Source organism: Elephas maximus, chromosome 6 (assembly GCF_024166365.1).
Source record: "Elephas maximus indicus isolate mEleMax1 chromosome 6, mEleMax1 primary haplotype, whole genome shotgun sequence".
In the NCBI taxonomy this organism is placed as follows: domain Eukaryota; kingdom Metazoa; phylum Chordata; class Mammalia; order Proboscidea; family Elephantidae; genus Elephas; species Elephas maximus.
In genome coordinates this window covers 129,849,538-129,867,237 of record NC_064824.1, presented here as the reverse complement: position 1 = coordinate 129,867,237, position 17,700 = coordinate 129,849,538, and the positions used below count along the sequence as shown (strand labels likewise).

The window sequence follows — 17,700 nt, the reverse complement described above, 5'->3', positions numbered from 1 at the left end:
TAGCTTTTACATTTTTAAAGAGGTATAAAAGAACAAAACAAAAACAAGTAAAAAATCCAAAAAAGAATATGTGACAGGGACCATATGTGGCCCACAAAGCCTAAGATATTTACAATCTGGCCCATTTCAGAAAAAGTTTATGAACCCCTTAATGTCTTTTTTTTCTGCTGAACTCAAAACTTCATCATGGCGAGAATACCCCACTGGTTTTGTTCGCCTCTGAGTATTCAGGACAGAGTAAAATGCCTAGTCCGTGTTGTTACTGTTGTTGTTAGGTGCTGTTGCGTTGGTTCTGACTCATAGCAACAGAAAGAAACGCTGCCTGGTCCTGAGCCATCCTCACAATCATTGTTATGTTGGAATCCATTGTTGCAGACTCTGTGTCAATCCATCTCACTGAGGGTCTTCCTCTTTATTGCTGACCCCCTACCTTACCAAGCATGATATCCTTCTCCAGGGACTGGTCCCTCCTGATAACATGTCCAAACTACATGAGATGAAGTCTCCCCATCTACACTTCTAGGGAACACTCTGGTTGTACTTCTTCCAAGATGGATTTGTTTGTTCTTCTGGTAGTCCATACTATATTCAACATCATTAGCCAACACCAAAACTCAAGGGCGTCAATTCTTCTTTGGTCTCCTTATTCATCATCCAGCTTTTGCATGTTTATTGGGGGACTGAAAATATCATGGCTTGGGTCAGTTGCACCTTAGTCCTCAAAGTGACATCTTTGCTTTTCAACACTTTAAAGAGATCTTTTGCAGATTTCCTCAATGCAATGCGTCGTTTGATTTCTTGACTGCTGCTTCCATTGGTGTTGATTGTGGATCTAAGTAAAATCAAATCCTTGACAATCTCAATCTTTTCTCTGTTTATCATGATGTTCCTTATTGGTTCAGTTGTGAGAATATTCATTTTCTTTATGTTGAGGTGTAATCCATACTGAAGGCTGTGTGGTCTTTGATCTTCATCAGTAAGTGCTTCAAGTTTTCTTCACTTTCAGCAAGCAAGGTTGTGTCATCTGCATATTGCAGGTTGTTAATAAGTCTTCCTCCAATCCTGATGCTGTGTTTTTCTTCATATAGTCCAACTTTTTGGATTATTTGTTCAGCATACAGATCGAATAAGTATGGTGAAAGGATACAACCCTGACGCACACCTTTCCTGACTTTAAACCATGTAGTATCCCCTTGTTCTGTTGGAACCACTGCCTCTTGGTCTATGTACAGGTTCCACATGAGCACAATTAAGTGTTCTGGAATTCCCATTCTTTGCAATGTTATCCGTCCTTTGTTATGATCCATACAGCTGAAGGCCTTTGCATAGTCAATAAAACACAGGTAAGCGTCTTTTTGGTATTCTCTGCTTTCAGCAAAGATCCATCTGACATTAGCAATGATATCCCTCATTCCATGCCCACTGGTTTTAAAAAACAGTTGATGAGTAAATAAGTGTCATGTATTTTAAGAGGTAGGCAAAAGCCATGTGGTGAGGAGACTTGTATGCCATACTAAGACATATGAATTCTTACGGCAAAAGGAACCTTGGAAAGACTTTAAGCCAAAAGTATTATTTGCTCTTCTGAATCCAACTCACAATTTAAATCCTCATTCATACAGACTTCTCCAACTACACTAGTGGCTGTGTTTTCTGCTTCCCTCAATTCCCGCAGGGCTTAATGTCAGTGGTACTTGGCAGCACAGGCAGAAGGTTGAGTATGGACTTCTTTTTTTTTTAAATAATAATACATATTTTATTGCGATTTTGGTAAAAGCTTGTGTAGTAAATTAGGTTCTAATTTGACAATTTCTACACAAATTGTTCGGTGACATTAGTTACATTTTTCACAATGTGTCAACATTTTCTTTTATTGCATTCTGGTTGTTCTGTTTCCAGTACCCTAGTTTCCCTGCCTCCTTATGTTCTCATCTTTGCTTTAGAGTAATTGTTGACATTTTGGTCTCACATAGGTGATTTTTTAATGGTGCACCATACTCATGGATAGTATCCTTTATTTTGTGTGCCAATCTGTTATTTTGCTAAAAGGTGATCTCAGGGAATAGTTTTGGTTCAAGCTTTAAAGGGTATTTCAGGGCAATAGTTTCTAGTCTCAACTGGTCCAATAGGTCAGGACTTTTTAAGAATTTGAGTTCTGTTCTGTATCAGCAATGATATCCCTGGTTCCACATCCTCTTCGCAATCTGGTTTGAATTTTTGGCAGTTCCCTGTCCATGTACCACTGCGACAGCTTTTTGATGACCTTCAGCAAAATTTTACTTGTGTGTGATATTAACGATATTGTCTGATAATTTCCTCATTTGGTTGATGAACTTTCTTAGGAATAGGTATAAATATGGATCTCTTTCAGTCAGTTGGCCAGGTAGCTGTCTTCCAAATTTCTTGACATAGACGAGTGAGTGCTTTCCGTGCTACATCCATTTGTTGAAACACCTCAGTTGGTATTCCATCAATTCCTAGAGCCTTGTTTTTTGCCAATATCTTCAGTGCAGCTTGGACCTCTTCCTTCAGTCCCATAGGTTCTTAATCATATGCTACCTCCCGAAATGGTGGAATGTTGACCAATTCTTTTTGGAACAGTGACCCTGTATATTCCTTCCATCTTCTTTTGATGCTTTCTGTGTCGTTTAATATTTTCCCCATAGAATCCTTCACTATTACTACTGGATGCTTGAATACTTTCTTCAGTTGTTTAAGCTTGAGAAATGCCAAGCATGTTCTTCCCTTTTGGTTTGCTACCTCTGGGTCTTTATACATTTCATTATAATACTTTACTTTGTCTTCCCAAGCTGCCCTTTGAAGTCCTCTGTTCATCTCTTTTACTCATCATTTCTTCCTTTTGCTTTAGCTACTCTAAAAAGTTGTTCAAGAGCAACTTTCAGAGTCTTCTAACATCCATTTTGGTCTTTTTAACAACCTCTTGGTTTCTTCATGTATGATGTCCTTAATGTCATTCCACAACTCGTCTGGTCTTCGGTCATTAGCATTCACCACGTCAAATCTATTCTTGAGATGGTCTCTAAATTCAGGTGGGATATACTCAAGGTCATACTTTGGTGCTCATAGACTTGTTCTAATTTTCTTCAGCTTCAACTTGAACTTGCATAAGAGCAACTGATGGTCTGTTCCACAGTCGGCCCTTGGCCTTGTTCTGACTGATGATATTGATCTTTTCCACGGTTTCTTCCCACAAATGTAGTTAATTTGATTCCTGTGTACTCCATCTGCTAAGGTCCATACGTAAATAGTTAATTTGATTCCTGTGTATTCCATCTGCTAAGGTCCATACGTAAAGCTGCCATTTATATTGTTGAAAAAAGTTATTTGCAATTTTTTTTTCAGCAACAGGGTAGTAGTATGGTTTTTTGGGGGGTCCAATCTGTGCTCCTCGGTTACACGTTTGAAAAGCAGAAAACTGTTCTGCATATTTTACTTTGGATGAGTAAAAGAAATCTGTTAGAAGCATAGGCATAGCATGTACCCATCCATATTTTACAGAAAGAATTATTTAATTGTAAATTAGTACCCATTTTTCATTTAATATGTAAGAGGCAAATTTAGGCTATGTAGGCAGAGATGAGATGCATATTTTCTCCAAAATATTTCCCAAACTATCTAAATTATTTAGCACAGTCCAATGAAGTTGTGCCTATACAATTTATGAGGCCTGGAAAATTGTGCCAATTTATTTCTTCATATCTTGGCTTAGAACAGTTGTAAGCAGAGTTTTATAAAATTCACAATATTTTTTTTTTATTGCTAAAAGAATATAACGCAATCTTCTGTTTGCACCCAGAACTCAACAATCCCCTTGAAACCAGGCTAAATGGGGTTACCCAAAAGGCCTTTGCTTTTTAACTTTCCTTCCTGGAAGAAAATACTTTCCCTAAATTGATTTTTTAATGATACCCCCCCTTTTTTTTTATTGGCAACTTCATTGGGTTCAATCACTCTTAGATCCCTGGTCAGATGTCACGTCCCTGCGACATCTTTTCTAACTCCTGGAGTGATGGTTTTCCGTCTTTTCAGAGAGGTCTACAGCACTCTGTGCAGATTTTTTAAAGTCAATCTTTACTTGGACTATAAATTCTTATGTGCCAAGCTGATAAATATTTGTTGAATACAATCTCACTTCTCCAAATTTGTTACAAGTATCTCAAAACTTGATATGCTCTTGCAACTGCAAACACATCTTCCCATTATTCTTTCCCTGATACATGAAACTCTGAGCTGCAAAAGTCAGTAACATTCTACCCAGTGATGCTATGTCTTCTAAAGTTACTTGGTGTCTTAGTTATCCAGTGCTGCTATATCAGAAATACCACAAGTGGAGGGCTTTAACAAAGAGAAATTTATTTCCTCACAGTATAGTGGACTACCCAGCCCCTAGTAGACTAAAAGTCCAAATTCAGGGCGTCAGCTCCAGGGAAAGGCTTTCTCTCTCTGTTGGCCTTCTTATCAATCTTCCCAGGGACTAGAAGCTTCTCCATGCAGGAATTCCAGATTCAAAGGACGTGCTCTGCTCCTGGAACTGCTTTCTTGGTGGTATGAGGTCCCCAACTCTCTGCTTGCTTCCCTTTCCTTTTATCTGTTGTAAGATAAAAGGTGGTATAGGCCACACCCCAGGGAAATTCCCTTTACATTGGATCAGGGATGTGACCTGGTAAAGGTGTTACATCCCACCCTAATCCTCTTTAACCACAGGCAGGGATTATAATTTGTAACACATAGGAAAATCACAAAATGGAGGACAGCCACACAATACTGGGAATCATGGCCTAACCAGTAGACACATATTTTGGGCGGACACGATTCAATCCATAACACTTGGGATTAAATATGGTCGAAGAGATTGCAAGTAAGGCCACATTTTTCTTTCAAAAAACTGATTTTATATTGTTTTTAATTGATCATATAACAAAAAATTGCCACAAAAATGTGTTCAAACAGCTTGGAATAATTAGAATGGGTTTGAATATTAGCCTAATAATTGGCAGCGTTTCTAATTAAAAATATTTTGTTGTTAATAATTATTCTCCAAGTGATCTGAGCATGAGGGGCAATCAGAAAAATTCATCCTGGTAGTTGACAGAATAAAGTGGAATTTGGGGTAAAGGTTTTCAATTCAGCCAGGAAGAAGTTTTAATATAGAATTTTCCAAGGGTCTATTTTTTATCATAACTGATAAAAAGGGAAATTTCAAGGCTAATAATTTAAAAATTAACTAGTAAAAATATAAACACCACAGACCAAAGTGCAGAATTAACTTAGAAAGTTCTGCATGAAGGAAGCAGCATGTCATGGAAGGCACACACGGCCAGTTCCAATCCAGGTTTGTCCACCCAGCTAGCTGTGTGACCTTGGGTAGGTTCTCAAACACTAGGCCTCATCAAGCTCATATGTCAATGAAAGGGATGTCTCTGGATAATGTCATAGGTCCAGAATCAGCATGGATGTTCTCATTCTAAATATAAGAAATGTTTTACCTTTGAGACCTGGTTCTCCTTTGTCCCCCAGTAAGTGGGATATTTGAGAAGGCCCAGGAGTTCCTTTATCTCCGTGCTCCCCTTTGACTCCTAGAGGTCCTTTCTCACCCTTTATTCCTGGAATTCCAAGGCTACCTAAAAAGATAGGAGTAACAACAATGGTTCCTCTAAGTCTTTAAGTTGTTTGTACAGATTCAGAAGTTAGCAGTGTTGAGAAGCTAACAAAGTATTTCCCCTAATAGGCAACAACATAAGGGTAGTGGCATAAGCCTGCAGGGAGAGGCTATGATTCCACTGAATAGGAAACAGGAATACAGAAAAGAGCCACTCAAACACATTGTTCTCCCAGAACTACTTTTTCCCAAAGGATGAAATGTGATTTGTTTTGCTGCTAAATAAATGAATATTGTTCATGCCCTCTAACTGTTGGAAAGAAACTCTTATCACTCACCCCTCTCTCCCGGGATTCCTGGGCTCCCAGGAGGTCCCGGAGGGCCGATATTTCCAGGAAAGCCCATCATTCCAACCATTCCTCTTTGCCCTGTGGAAACAAATGAACACAAACCAGCATATACTGCAGAACAAGAAAAGCAGAATATCTCCCAAATAAAACAAATTAGACTTAGAAGTGGAGACTGGCAGTAGAAGAGATGGTCTCTGTAGTTAGGACAATAACCGCATTTGTCTAACAGATGGGTCAGTAAGTGGTCTTTTTTATGTCATGTATTTGGAAGGCATTGGTAGCAAATCACATTTACAGGCATGGAATATGGAATAGACTATGTCGACATTTTAGAACATTCCCTACTCTCAGCTCCAGACCAGTAGCTTTCTGTTATATTTTCACATTTCATTTTATTCATAGCATTTGTCTATAATTGAAAGTAGGTTTTAAATGTATTTATTTGTTATTGTCTCTTCCAGTATGCAAGCTGGAGTCTTGTCCATTGATGACTAGTGACTAGCACAGTGCTGGCACATGACAATAGCTCAATAACATGAATGAAAAAATAATTGCTAATTAAGTTGTTATTCTGGCCTCTTCTCAGAGAGATCAGTGAGGTCCTTAAGTCAAATATTCTGCCCAAACATACGCTACAAAAGTCTCCATGAAACAAAAAGGGTTTTAAGGGAATATTATGAACAACTGTGTGCCAAACAAATTAGATAACTTAGACTAAATGGACAAATTCCTAGAGATAGACAAAATTCCAAAAACTGATTCAAGAAGAAATAGAAAATCTAAATAGACCTATAACAGCGAAAGAGATTGAAGTAGTAATTTTAAAACTTTCTGCAAAGAAAAGCCCAGGCTCAGACGGCTTCACTGGTGAGTGCTACTAAACATTTAAGGAATACCAATTCTTCAAAAACTCTTTCAGAAAATATGAGAGAAGGCAACACTTTCCGACTCATTCTTTGAGGGCAATATTACCCTGATACCAATACCAGAAAAAGACATCACAAGAAACAAAAACTACAGGCCAATATCCCTTATGAATATAGATGCCAACATCCTCAACAAAATACTAGCAAACTAAATTAAGTAATGCATAAAAAAGATTACACAGCAAAAATAGTTATATCCTGGGTAACTGCAACATGTGACCATCCTGCCACTATCATTCCCTTGCCCCCTGGCCTGTTGTCCTTTACAAATAATTCAGAAGAAGACACTTATAATAACTGGAAGAGAAGTACAGCGTCAAAGATCTATGCTTATGTTCAATTTATACAACCACCTTAGTGGAGAAGTGTGGAAGAAAATACAAAAAGAAAAAGAAGACCACAAAAAAGATAGGTACCTGGTAGCCCTGGAAATCCTGGATTTCCTGGATATCCTTTTTGACCAGGTGGTCCCATCTCACCTTGATGACCTGGCATTCCTGGTGGCCCAGGTTCTCCAGAAAGTCCTAAACTATCCAAGCCTGGTATACCTGGGTCTCCCTTTGAACCTGTTTCACCTCTTCTTCCTATATATGAATGAATGAATGAGTTAGCAAACCAGTGCTTTCCCCACCAACTCCAGAAATACTTTATGGCTGCAAATATTTAGCTGTGTGATTTTGGGCAAACCACACATTTATCTGTGCAACTAATTAATTAATTAGTTAATTACTCTTGTAAAATCTCTAAGATCCTATCTGACTCTAACATTCTGTTTCAACAATTTATGCAGAAAATAAGTACAGTGTTTAGATTTATTTTCTAGCTGTTCAGGTGCATCCTGGGACTACACTTTGTCTTTAATCTGTAGAAGACACAGAGAGCCTCTTTGATTCGTGTGGAGATGAGCCACTGGATGCTTCTGTCAACAATGATAGTATCACCACAACAACTAAAATCTTGGCAAAAAGTTTTATTTTTGAACATACATGCAGTATGATAGCCCAGAGGCACTAACTGAACTCTAAAGGATTTTTTTCCAGCAACAGCCCACCAGATCAGGTTGAGAGGAGAAAAAAGTATATTTCCCATGATTTTGAATGCCTATACTGCATAATTTACATTTATTTTATGATCTTCCTTTTACATTGATTGTAGAACAATCAACTACAAATTTTTAGTTTATAACATATTAAACTGTTATCTTTGCATATATTCACTCTATTTTAATTATAAGAATAAATGTATTACTTTAATATACTTATGAGAGTATTGAAGGTAAAACTTTTTCTAAGAATGGTACAATGGTTAAGCATTTGGCTGCTAACAAAGGTTGGCAGTTTGAACCCACCAGCTGCTGTGCAGGAGAAAAGACCTGGCGATCTGCTCCCATAAAGATTTATAGTCTAGGAATCCCTATGCGGCAGTTCTACTTTGTCCTGTTGGGGCACCATGAGTCAAAATCGACTCGATAGTACATAACAACAACAAATATACATGTATATGTACACATATATATATATCTTCAGTGTTCGTATTTTCTTGCAAGAAAGACACAAACCATCTTGCCATACTAACTTCAAGTCTCTTCCTCTATAGACAGTACATACTGCTTTTATGCAACCTGTCTATGACAGCCAGGCTTATATTTCTGAAAGAGCATTTCTCACTGAACAGTGGTCAGGACTTGTTGCTGGACAGTTCCCATTTTAAGTGGCAAAGTGCAGAGCAGGAATCCAATGTCACTTGCCCATCAAGTGACTGCTTTTGAGGACACCCTCCTCCTACCTTGCTGCCCTTTCAATCCATTTAAGCCTGGCAGTCCTTGAGCTCCCCTGGGGCCCTCCATGCACCTTCCCGGAGGCCCTGTTTCTCCAGGTGGTCCAGGCCGTCCTGGATCTCCTGCAAAAGAGAATCCAAGAAGATACTCAAGTGCCAAAAATCAAGGTCCTAGAATTGCTATCTTAATCATTCTTCTGTACCTTTCCCTCCCTAAATCAGGTCTATGTTTAATACCACAAGTATGGAGAACACTCATCAAAAAGAAAAGAAGGAAGAAAAAAGGAAGGAAGACAAGCAGGGCAGTGAGGTCAAATGTGAAAATACCCAGGCTCTACAGACTCTATTTATTGAACCAGAAGTTTGTTTGAGAAGGAGTCTTCATCCTTAGAGCAACTACATTCAATTTGCTGTATTCTAGCCAGGCTCGCATTGGGGAAAAATAACCACACTAGGCGATCATACCTCGTGGTCCATCAAGCCCTTGATTTCCTGGGATTCCAGGGAGACCTGGAAGTCCAGGGAGTCCAATATCTCCATTTTCCCCAGAATTGCCTCTTTCTCCTGGGAAACCTGGTTTTCCTGGTTGTCCAGGCATGGCTAGTCCTGGTTCTCCCTATTGCAGAGAAATTGTGTTATGTTACATAGTCCTTCCAAATCCTATTGACTGGTCTTTAGGGCTATTTATTTGAAAACCTTGTCTCTGTTATGGAGGCTCTAAATCTCTTTGACATGGCTACCATTGTTCCATGAACTTTCCTTTTCAACTCAAGTTGCTGATTTTTCTATAGAATTATGCATAATAATTCTTTAGGCTATGTAGCCCTCACTTTTTCAGAGGACAGTAGAATTGTCTATAAACAGAAAAATCCAGATGTCTTTACCTTTAATAATTTTTCTCATAGCTATCCAACATTTCTTTCTAGACTTCTCCTGTTTTAAATATGGTTTCTGAGGTCATTAAGGGAGGAACAGAAATGCAAACCTGTCTTCTAATACCTTTTATTTTCCTTTCTAAAAAAAGGGATAGTCCAGAGAAATTAAAAAAAAAAAAATTTTTTTTTTAAGAGGTAAAGTTACTCTTCATCATCAACACAAATACTGATAAATTCTACATCATAGAGTGTCCTGTCTGGCCTCTTGCCATTGCCCCTCCTCTCCCCCTTGTTTGGCTGAGTTTTAATTCTCACAGACCTTGGCTCCTGGAAGGCCTGGCTTTCCTGGCAACCCAGGCTTTCCCATTTCTCCAGGGCAACCCGGTGATCCTTTTGCCCCTGGAAAACCTCGGTCTCCTGTAGAGAAAATAAATAATAAAGGTTATAGGATTAGTCTTATTAAAAGATTCTGGGCAGTATATTTCATAGTTTATCTAAAGTTTTAATGGGGCAAGCAGCTAGAGAGGACTTTATGAAAGTCTGAATGATGAGAAAACCAATTGCTGAATTAGCAATTAAAAAAATTCAATCTCAGATGAAAATGCTGTACAATTTAAGAGAGATGGTGGTTGCACAATAGTGTGAATGAGCTAAACGCCACTGAATGGTTCCCTTCAAGATGGACTTCCTGCTATGTGAATTTCATCTTAATAAAAAAATTCACTTCCGAATCAGCTTCGATTGGTTCTAGATAGGAAAAGTGATTACAGTTTCCATTCCAAATACTCATAAAGGGAGATCAATATTCTCCTATTTGGGCAGAATTGATGTGTGATAAACATTGATGACATATTAGTCCAAGAGATGAAGCAACAAAAATGGATTATACTTTGACAAATATTTTAAATAAATATGGAAGGGAACATAGAATCATCATAAATTTGCTGTTCTACATGACAACCCAGGGGCTGAGGTCACTCATATGTCATCCTGGACAGGATATTCATCAGCGTGGACCCTCAGGTTATTGTTTGAATTCTCAGCATCTGGGTTTCTTTGGCTGTGTTTTGGGGGGGGGGCGGGGAAAGGAAAATGTTTTTTCCGAAAGGAAAATAACATCTGTGGTTTATTTTACAGTGCACAGGAAAATTGTTCCCTTTTTTTCTGATCCACCACCCGTCTGTTCATTTGCCGTACTGTGGTGGCTTACATGCTGCCGTGATGATAGAAGCTATGTCAAGTATTTCAAATGCTAGCAGGGTTACTCATGGTGGACAGGTGTGCAGAATCTCCAGATTAAGGCAGACTTTTTTTTTTAAGATGTAAGGCTTGGCTATCTACTTCTGAAAATTAGCCAATGAAAACCTTAGAGATCACAACAGAAAATTATTGGACTTGCTTGCTTTGAACACGTCATCAGGCGATATCAGTCATTAGAGAAGGGCATCATGTTTGGTGAAGGAGAAGGCCAGTGAGGGCAAGGGTGACCCTCAGTCAGATGGATTGGCACAACAGCCCCAACGATGGACTTACACATGTCAGAGATTATGAAGGTGACGCTGGACAGGGCAACGTTTCCTTCTGTTGTTGATGGGGTTGCCTTGAGTCAGAATCTACGGCAGCTATCTATCTATCTGGAAACCCTGGTGTCATAGTGGTTAAGTGCTACAGCTGTTAACCAAAAGGTTGGCAGTTCAAATCCATCAGACTCTCCTTGGAAACTCTATGGGGCAGTTCTACTCTGTCCTTTAGGGTCGCTATGGGTCAGAATTGACTCGACGGCAATGGTTTTTTTTTTTTTTTTTGGTACCTATCTATCCATCCACCCATCTATATCAATTTTCCTGATTATAAAATAATTGAATATAGTGCACAAACATACAAAGTGCATAAGTTTATTAAGAAGTAAAGGAAAAAATTCCCTATAATCCCATGATTAAGAAGAAGTCACTATTTCCATTTTGATGAATTTCCTTCCAGTTTTTTTTCTAGGCATTTAAAAGAAAATATGCTTGAGATGACATTGTTATAAATGAATGTGCATTTGGCCTTGTTGCCTATCACTATTGTCAGACTTTGCCATTTAAGGCTTTTGGAAAACGTAAGGGTCCTGGGTTTTAATTTTAAAGGATATTATTGATGTTTCCTTTGTTATGCATTGTATATATTGGTATTTTCTAAATGACCACAATGAACCTTATATTTAAAAAATTTTAAACTTACCTTTAGATCCAGGAGGCCCAGGAAATCCAATTCCTGGAATTCCTGGTTCGCCATCAAGCCCGGGGAGACCTGGATCACATCTTCCCATGGGTCCCGGGATACCTTAAAAACATACACACACATCCACGTCAGCAACTTTCCTTCATCTTGCCTTAAAACAAAACGTCTACATTCTCTCTGATATCCTCACCCTATCTAGAGATGAAGAAAACTTATAGCATATTCCCAACAATACACAAATATATACCCTTCTTCTCTAACCCTACCCAATGGACTGCAAATAATTTTCAAGATATAATTTAATTCCTAAAAAGAAATTTTCTGGGTACCTCCTTGTATGCAAAACTAAGCTTGAGAACATGTTGACAAAGAAATTAAACTGACTTATGAAGGAGCAGTGGAAAAGACCCTGATTAGCCACTGGGAAAGACTGCTTTCTCCCCCACCAAAAATCCATGAAGATTGTTCTGCTCTAGGATTCCTCCTAAGTAATTGTATCAATTCTCCTTTGGAATCGGAAGCACCAACAGGAATAATGAGGACAACCTCAAATGACAACAGCAGGCAAATCCCTGTCTGCTTGCTTGTATCTGATAGGGCTCTTGTCTGGACTCTTTTTTTTTTTCTCAATTGTACCTTAGATGAAGGTTTACAGAACAAACTAGTTTCTTATCAAACAGTATACACAGTGTTCTTTGACATCGGTTAACAACCCCATGACATGTCAACACTCTCCCTTCTCAACCCTGGGTTCCCTATTACCAGCTTTCCTATTTCCTCCTGCCTTCCAGTCCCTGCCCCAGGGCCAGTATGCCCCTTTAGTCTTGTTTTGTTCCATGGGTCTGTTCAATCTTTGGCTGAAGGGTGAACCTCAGGAGTGACCTCATTACTAAGTTGAAAGGGTGTCCAGGGACCATATTCTCAGAGTTTCTCCAGTCTCGGTCAGGCCAGCAAGTCTGGTCTTTCTTTTTGAGTTAGAATTTTGTTTTACATTTGTCTCCAGCTCTGTCTGAAATCCTCTGTTGTGATCCCTGTAAGGGCAGTCAGTGGTGGTAGCCGGGCCCCATCTAGTTTTACTGGACTCAGTCTGGGGGAGGCCGTGGTAGATGTGGTCCATTAGTCCTTTGGACTAATCTTTCCCTTGTACCTTTAGTTTTCTTCATTCTTCCTTGCACCCGAAGAGCTGAGACCAGTGGAGTATCCTAGATGGCTGCTCACAGGCTTTTAAGACCCCAGATGCTACTTACCGAAGTAGAGTGTAGGACATATTCTTCATAAACTATGTTATGCCAATTTGAGCTAGATATTCCCGGAGGCCATGGTCCCCACAGCCCTCAGCCCAGCAATTCAGTCCCTCAGGTAGCTTGGATGTGTCTAAGGAGCTACCATGGGCTTGCCTTGTACGGGTTGTGCTGGCTTCCCCAGTATTGTATACTGTATTACCCTTCACCAAAGTTTCCACTTGTCTATTAAGTGTTTTTCCATCCCCACCCCTCCCTTCCCTCGAAACCATCAGAGATTGTTTCTTTTTGTATGTAAACCTTTTCATGAGTATTTACAGTAGTGGTCTCATACAATATTTGTCCTTTTGTGATTGACTTATTTTACTCAGCATAATGTCCTTCAGATGCATCCATGTTATGAGATGCTTCACAGATTCATCGTTGTTCTTCATCGTTGGGTAATACTCCACTGTGTGTGTGTACCACAGTTTGTTCACCCACTCATCTTTTGATGAGTATCAAGGTTGTTTCCATCTTTTTGCTATTGTGACCAACACTGCAGTGAACATGGGTGTGCATATGTTTGTCCGTGTGATGACTCTTATTTCTCTAGGATATATTCCTAGGAGTGTGACTGCTGGATCATATGGTATTTCTATTTCTAGCTTTCTAAGGAAGTGCCATATTGTTTTCCAAAATGGTTGTATCATTTTGCATTCCAGTCTTGGCTCTTGTGGAGCCAAAATGAATACATTTTTTTCCTTTATAATGGGGTCAGTATTTTGCCAAGAGAGTTAGGGTGCCATCTGATACCATCCACCAGGTCCGGCAAAGGGGATACTCACCAGGTGGACCATGTGGGCCAGGTTGGCCGGGGGGCCCTGGAAGTCCTGGGGGGCCTGGGACTGGTGTTGAAACACCAAGCTCTCCTTTAGGACCTAAAGAAAGTGTGTTATCAGAGGATGTGGCATGCGTATTGTAACATTTCTTATTCATAAGGAAAAAATATGATTATAAGAGATTTATGAAAATGTCCCAAGAAAAATTAAAGATAGTCTTTGCTTCCCACAAGTTTTTAAACTAGCTTAAGGATGACTGACCCATAGGAACCTTCTAAATCAACAAATATTTACAAGCATATACTTTTGTCCAAGTCTTGTTTTAACTAACAGCCCAGCATGTTCATGTATTAAAAGCCTATTCGAAAAAATCAATTCTCTAACATAATCTACATGTTCTCTCCCACTGCCTATGAGTTGACATATTCTATTTATTAGAAGCAAGTTTCAATATATTCATTAGCTTCTGAGGAGCTTCACTAACAAAGTCTAAGACTGTCATCCCACTTCAAAGGAAAACAGGAATGGAAAGAAAACTAACCAACCGATTTCTCCTGGTGGTCCAGGGGCTCCAGGAGCTCCTTGCTCGCCCTTTGGACCTGACTCTCCTTGGGGTCCAGAGCCGGGTGGTCCAGCTGGTCCTGCTAGTCCTGGGGGCCCAGGGATGCCAGGACCCCCTGGAGGACCCTGGTCCCCCTTCTCACCACTCAGGGCCTGTGACAATAGGAACATGTCTGGATAGTGCTTCATTCCAGTATCTCCTTATGCAGGTCATTCTTACCATGAGATGAATATTAGTTAGGCCTTCACTGAATAGATAAACAAACAAGCAAACAGACAAACAAAAAACTACTGCTGTCTAGTCGGTTCCAATTCACAGAGACCTTATAGGCCATAGTAGAACTGTCCCATAGGGTTTCCAAGGCCATTTTCTTCACAGAAGCAGACTGCCACAGCTTTCTCCCTGCAGAGTCACTGGTGGGTTTCAACCATTGATCTTTTGGTTACCAGCCAAGTGCTTAACCACTGCACCACCAGGGCTCCTTACTGAATAGCTACCTAGTTAAAAGTCAGTTGGCATTTGTTGGGAATTTTTACTAAAATAATGGGGTCACTGGGTTAAATACTTGGCTACTAACTGAAAGGTTGGTGGTTCTAATCTACAGAGGGGTCTTGGAAGAAAGGCCCAGTGACTTCTTTTTTTCAATTGTACTTTAGATGAAGGTTTACAAAAGAAACTAGTTTCTCATTAAATAGTTGGTACACACATATGACACTGGTTAAGGACTCCACAACAAGTCAACATTCTCCCTTCTCAACCCTGGGTTCTCTATTATCAGCTTTCCTGTTCCCTCTTGCCTTCCAGTCCCTGCCCCAGGGCTGCTGTTGCACCCCTTTAGTCTTGTTCTGTTCCATGGGTCTGTTCAATCTTTGGCTGAAGGGGGAACCTCGGGAGTGACCTTATTACTGACCTGAAAGGGTGTTGGGGGCCATGCTCTCAGGGTTTCTCCAGTCTCTGTCAGGCCAGCAAGTCTGGTCTTTCTTTTTGAGTTAGAATTTTGTTCTACATTTTTCTCCAGCTCTGTCCAGGACCCTCTATTGTGATCCCTGTCAGAACACACTGGTGACCTACTTCTGAAAGGTCACAGCAACTGAAAATTCTATAGAGCACAGTTCTACTCTGACATACACGGGGTTGCCATAATTCAGAAATAACAGCAACTTTTTTTTTTTTTTTTTTTAACTACTAAAATAGAAGCATTGTATGGTGTCTGCAGCTTTGTGCCGTTTGGAATTCTGTACCATTGCATTATCGTGGACCCGTCTTGAGTCCCACTTGAGATGTCCTACAATGATAAAACCAAGCTCATTGCCGTCAAGTTGATTCCAACTCTTGGTGACCCTATGTGTTAAAAGAGTAGTACTGAGTTCCATAGAGTTTTCTTGGCTGTAATCTTTATGGAAGCAGATTGCCAGGCCTTTCTTCCAAGTGCAGTTGGGTGGGTTTGATCTGCCAACCTTTCATTTAGCAACCAAAACCAAACCAATCCCGTTGCCAGCTCATAGCAACCCTATAGGACAGAGTAGAACTGCCCTATAAGGTTTCCAAGAAGTGCCTGGTAAATTCGAACTGCAGACCTTTGGTAGATGGGTGCAAATTGCACCACTCAGGGACCTGCACCCAGATGATAACAGCCCCTAAAACTATGTTCAAATCAGCCAACAGTCCAACTAACATTAGAGGTGATAGTCCATGCCAATGGTCCATTTCTAGAATAAAACCTTTATCTGTGTGTTTTTTGCCAAGTATTTTCATTACAAAGGAGATTTTATCTGCATTACTTTTTTCTCATAAATGTTGACTGTATGTAACTTTGAAAATGGAGCCCTGGTGGCGCAGTGGTAAAGAGTTCAGTTGCTAACTGAAAGGTCAGCAGTTTGAATCCACCAGCTGCTCCTTGAAAACTCTATGGGGTAGTTCCTGTAGGGTCACTATGAGCTGGGATTGACTCAACAGCAATGGGTTTGGTTTTAATGGGTTTAACTTTGAAAATAAGTTGTGTATTTTAAAGAAGTTAAAATTGAAAAAAACAATGAAGTCCCTCTCTCTATCAGGACACCAAGTAATAAATTTGACGGATTTTTCACTGCTCAGTACCTTGAGGTGGTTGAGTGGTTCTTCTCTTTTTATAATGACGGGACATAAGACTCCACAAATCACCTCCCTGATATTCTTTTGCTTACCTTCTAAAACGTCTTTACCAAAATTAATAGAGAAGTTAGTGAGATGCAAATGAAGGCATCATATGATCAATTTTTTTTTTAAATCACTTTATCTCCTGACTTTAGATTACTTCATTTACTAAACCCAAACCAAACCCACTGTCGTCGAGTTGATTCCAACTCATAGTGAACCTACAGGACAGAGTAGAGCTGCCCCATAGGGTTTCTAAGGAGCAGCTGGTGGGTTCGAATTGCTGCCCTTTTGGTTAGCAGCCTGAGCTCTTAACACTGTGCCAAGAGGGCTTCACTTCATTTACAGTGAGTGTCATTTGAAAAAGCTGTTAAATACCAACCAGTTGGCCTTTAGGTCCTGGTAGTCCTTTCATGCCAGGGACTCCTGGAATTCCATCCAGGCCCTTTCTTCCTGGATGACCTCTGATCCCAGGATCTCCTGGGGTACCCACTTGCCCCACCGGCTGAGATGTTTCACCTTTTTCTCCTTTAAATCCTGGATTTCCCTGAGCGCCCGGGAATCCCTAGGGCAGGACAGAAATGAGTCTGCATTGCATTTGGGTAGTTTTACTTGTGTCAATCTCAAAACAAGGTCAACAAGAGCTTCTCCATCTAAATGAACACGGATTTTTTTAGATATTCTTTGGCCCACAAATAAGTTTTAAATTTTTAGAAAAAGGATTCAGTTAGATAGTACAGCTCAGTGCAATACATACAATAATACACTACAACAACCATCATAATTCAAATTGTGTTTGAGCACTGGTAAATTTTAACATGTATCTTAGGATAATTTGGTTTAAATATACTTATCCATATATGACTTTCAAATGCACTATAATAATCAATTTTTTTATTTTTTAAAAAGCTCTATTGAGCTACGTTACATACCATAAAATTTGTAGAGTGAACCAACAATTACCACCATCCAGTGTTAAACAATTTCCACCACTCTTCTAAATTCCCTTAAACCCATTTGCAGTCAGTCTCCTTCCCATTCTCAGCCCCAGACAAGCATTGAACTGTTTTCTGTCTCTGATACCATTTTAAATGTCTATAAATTCATTAATTCACTCATTTTCTCATTGACGCATTTATTCATTTAATCAACAATCAAGTATTAAGTGCCTCG

At 39.6% G+C, this 17,700-nt stretch overlaps 1 protein-coding gene across 1 annotated transcript in view; it reads right to left on the bottom strand.

Moving 5' to 3' along the window:
* COL4A3 (collagen type IV alpha 3 chain) overlaps positions 1-17,700 on the bottom strand; it is a 163,207-nt gene that overhangs the window by 33,719 nt on the left and 111,788 nt on the right. The window contains exons 25-34 of the mRNA XM_049888346.1: positions 16,910-17,092; positions 14,378-14,546; positions 13,839-13,931; positions 11,771-11,872; positions 9,867-9,964; positions 9,138-9,288; positions 8,682-8,795; positions 7,313-7,480; positions 5,959-6,048; positions 5,508-5,642 (exon numbers count right to left, since the gene is read on the bottom strand). Coding sequence (XP_049744303.1) covers positions 5,508-5,642; positions 5,959-6,048; positions 7,313-7,480; positions 8,682-8,795; positions 9,138-9,288; positions 9,867-9,964; positions 11,771-11,872; positions 13,839-13,931; positions 14,378-14,546; positions 16,910-17,092 — 1,303 coding nt within the window. The remainder of the gene's footprint in view (positions 1-5,507; positions 5,643-5,958; positions 6,049-7,312; positions 7,481-8,681; positions 8,796-9,137; positions 9,289-9,866; positions 9,965-11,770; positions 11,873-13,838; positions 13,932-14,377; positions 14,547-16,909; positions 17,093-17,700) is intronic.